Below are 3905 nucleotides of genomic sequence, written 5' to 3'. Positions count from 1 at the left end.
GGTGCCCTGGTCCCAGCCCCTTGTCCTTCTTCCCCGAATGCAAGCCCTTCCGGAGCTCATCTCTCTCTCATGGGGACAGTCCACTGTCCTCGCTTTTCCGTGCTCTCGTTCCGAACCATCTGCCGCATCTGCGCGCCCGTCTGCAGCGCGAATGGGGTCAGCAGACCCGGCGGTGGTGAGGCGTGAACGGTGTGGCGCACGTAGGCACCTGCTGGGACCTGTCCCTCGGTCCGTGTGCCACGGCGGCCATCACCGGGGACACTGTCGATACTGTTCACCCTGATTTGCCTTCCAAACTGAGCAGCCTGGGAACGTGGCCTCAACTTCAACAAAGACAAGGTCAGCGCTCGGACCCGAGTCCAGCTCTGTGAAATGCCAGGCCCTGCTACTCAACGCAAAACTTCCCAAAGAGGCCACCGAGAAGTCAGGTACAGCTGAGGCCACGTGAGTTGCCACCTGGGCCAGGGGACTAGGCCCTTCCTGCCCCTGCACCTCCGAGCCACCAAGCATCTTAGGCGTCATCTCATCTCGCCTCCGCACCAGCCCGGGAGCGGCGCACGCTCGTCTCATCGTGAGGACCAAGAAAACGAGGCCTGAGGGGCTCCCAAGCGCGTTCCTCTGACGCAGGCAGCAAGCGGCACAGCCAGGCGCCACGCTCGGTGTGCTTTTTCTCTTTTATTTATCTTTATTTTCCTTTTTTTATTGTCTAAAATTTTACATATGTCTCCTTTTTCCCTGCCTGACACCCCCTCCCAGACATTCCCACCGGGGCAAGCCCCCACAAATGGCGGGCAGGGGGGGGGGTGTTAGTAGCAACCAAAGAACTTATAAGCATGCATATATTAGCATAACTGCTGGACACAAACTGGGTTTTACTTAATGACTATTTCAGTCTTTTTTATCTGCCTTGCCAGACTCTCTGAGAAGGGAAGTGACGGGGAAACACAACAAATGGACCCCGTGACAGGGACAGGACACCCCAAACGAGGCACGCGCTCCATTATCTCTTATCCTCACAGCAGCCTGAGGTTATCATCCTATCCCCACAGCCCTGCAGCTCCCCACCAGGAAGAAACCCTCTGAGATGGCCGTCATGGGTTCCTGAGGGGGAGGGGGACAGAGCAGAACCTGTCCCCCCGCCTCACCGCACGTGGTCGCTGTAACTGGGACGGGAGGGACAGAACACACCAGCCTCCCCAAGGCACCAGCCCGGCAGCAGGGACCACGCAGGTCCCCCCCGTGACAGGCAGTGGGCCTGCACCTCGAGGCAGGTCACGGTGAGCAGGACTGAAGTGCGCTATTTTTTATGGTCTCCATGAACTACCAGGACTAAAGAACACCAGTGGGAAACCCCCTTGCCCACCGCGGGCTCCTGCACACCCCCTGTGGGAAAACACCCCTGCAGCGGCCTCCCGCACACCCTGTGGGAAAACACCCCTGCATCGGCCTCCCGCCCTCCCCGCGTGGGAAAACACCCCTGCAGCCGGCTCCCGCACACCCCGTGGGAAAACACCCCTGCAGCGACCTCCTGCACACCCCGTGGGAAAACACCCCTGCAGCGACCTCCTGCACACCCCGTGGGAAAACACCCCTGCAGCGACCTCCTGCACACCCCGTGGGAAAACACCCCTGCAGCGACCTCCTGCACACCCCGTGGGAAAACACCCCTGCAGCGACCTCCTGCACACCCCGTGGGAAAACACCCCTGCAGCGACCTCCTGCACACCCCGTGGGAAAACACCCCTGCAGCGACCTCCTGCACACCCCGTGGGAAAACACCCCTGCAGCGACCTCCTGCACACCCCGTGGGAAAACACCCCTGCAGCGACCTCCTGCACACCCCGTGGGAAAACACCCCTGCAGCGACCTCCTGCACACCCCGTGGGAAAACACCCCTGCAGCGACCTCCTGCACACCCCGTGGGAAAACACCCCTGCAGCGACCTCCTGCACACCCCGTGGGAAAACACCCCTGCAGCGACCTCCTGCACACCCCGTGGGAAAACACCCCTGCAGCGACCTCCTGCACACCCCGTGGGAAAACACCCCTGCAGCGACCTCCTGCACACCCCGTGGGAATACACCCCTGCAGCCGCTCCCGCAGGCCCTGGGCGCTGCCCGCAGCCTCACCTGTGGATGATGCGGTGCTGCTGCAGGTACTCCAGCGCCAGCGCCAGCTCGCAGATGTACAGCCTCACGGCGCCCTCGGGGAAGTGCACGTTCTGCTGCAGGTGGTAGCGCAGGTCCCCGCCCAGCAGCAGGTCCACCACCATGAACATGTCCTCCTCGTCCTGGAAGGAGTACCTGGAGCACAGAGGGCAGAGCCGTGAGGGAGGAGAGGACGCCCGTGTCCCCCTTCACAGCTGCACACACTGAGGCCCGGGGAGAGCGACGGCACTGGTCCCGGCGCTGATGGACAAGTGGCCCTTTACGGTGGTCGGTAGTCGCTTCGTCTTTAGTAGATGTGTGAGCTCAGTGTTTGCAGGACGGGCAGGTGCTGTCTCCCGAGATGCACGCCCCCCTCAACAATTCCTCCGCTCCCCACACACGTGCGCTCCCTCCCATACAGTGTCCCCCCACACACGCACTCCCACACATGTGCACTCCTCCCCCACACACGTGCCCCCCACACATGCGCCCCCCACACATGCGCACCCCCCCACACGCTCCCCCACACACGCGCTCCCCCACACACGCGCTCCCCCACACATGCGCTCCGTGCGCGCGCGCGCGCGCACGGAGCGCATGTGTGGGGGAGCGCGTGTGTGGGGGAGCATGTGTGTGTGTGTGTGTGAGCGCGCGCGCGCGCGCACACACACACACACACATGCTCCCTCCCCACACGCTCCCCACAGCCAGCTTGTTTCCCGCCCCCTGGATCCAGTGATGCTCTTCCAAGTCCAAGGCCAGGCCTCAGGGAACCTGCAGCCCCTGCTTCCTGCCTGTCGGAAACTGGCCAGAGCCCAGCCCCGGGGAGAAGCCAGGAGGAGGTGCGCTGGTCACAGCCTCAGGTGAGCAGCCGGGGTGGGGGGGGGCGGCCGCGGGATGAGCACCTGGGCATCTGGGTGTCCCAGGGCAGCCCCGCTGATGCCACATGGAGACCTGCCCAGCGGAGCCCAGTCCACTCACAGAGCACCATAGCAAGACGGCTGTGATGTAAGCCATTCATTCAGTTGTAGGTCCCCCCCACCAAGCAACAGGAAACTGACAGACACCAGACCTGGGCCTAAGTTTCCAGGACAACGCCCGCCATTGTGATCAGGTCCCGCGGTGCCCTCACGGGCCTGGGTTCTGTCTGGGGCGGGCGCCACTTTATGACACTGTGAGTCCACGTCACGGCTGTTTCAGGCCGTCCTCAGGCTCTGTATGTGGGCTCTTCCGTCCTCAAGATGGCGATGACTGCCTTGTCTGTGCTTTTTAAAAATCCTCACTCGAGGGTAAGTTCTCCATTGGTTTTTGGAGAGAGTGGGAGGGACAGCGGGGAGGGGAGAGAGACTCACAGAGGAAACGTCGATGTGAGACACATCAATGGTTGCCTCCCACACACGCCCCAACCGGGGCCAGGGATCAAGCCTGCAACTGAGGTTGGTGCCCTTGACCGGAATCAAACCCACAACCCTTCGGTCCATGGGCTGATGCTCTAACCACTGGATAACCAGCAGGTCGCCATGACGGTGCTTTCTGACATAAGCTACCGTGCCCGGAGCTGACGGAGCCTGGGCGATACCCCGCTCCACTTGCCAGAGGAGAGAAGGGCTGAGACGCTGCAAAGAAATGACAGCCATCAGCTATCACGTGCCTCCTGCAGGTGCTCGATTTGTATTCCAGCAGCTGGCGGACTCGCGCCCACTACATTCATATTGTAGCTGCACCCGCCCCAGCTCCCGCCAAAGGCTCTCATCGGCA

General features: G+C 62.2%; 1 protein-coding gene across 3 annotated transcripts in view; it reads right to left on the bottom strand.

Annotated features, from left to right (window-relative positions):
* The window catches only part of STK32B (serine/threonine kinase 32B), a 113942-nt gene that overhangs the window by 50112 nt on the left and 59925 nt on the right, over positions 1 to 3905 (bottom strand). For all 3 annotated transcript variants that reach the window (XM_015565788.1, XM_006766578.2, XM_006766577.2), the window contains one exon: positions 2130 to 2303. In XM_015565788.1, the coding sequence (XP_015421274.1) occupies positions 2130 to 2303 (174 nt within the window). The remainder of the gene's footprint in view (positions 1 to 2129; positions 2304 to 3905) is intronic.

Source organism: Myotis davidii, unplaced genomic scaffold (assembly GCF_000327345.1).
Source record: "Myotis davidii unplaced genomic scaffold, ASM32734v1 scaffold960, whole genome shotgun sequence".
In the NCBI taxonomy this organism is placed as follows: domain Eukaryota; kingdom Metazoa; phylum Chordata; class Mammalia; order Chiroptera; family Vespertilionidae; genus Myotis; species Myotis davidii.
This window is presented reverse-complemented; position numbering and strand designations above follow the sequence as displayed.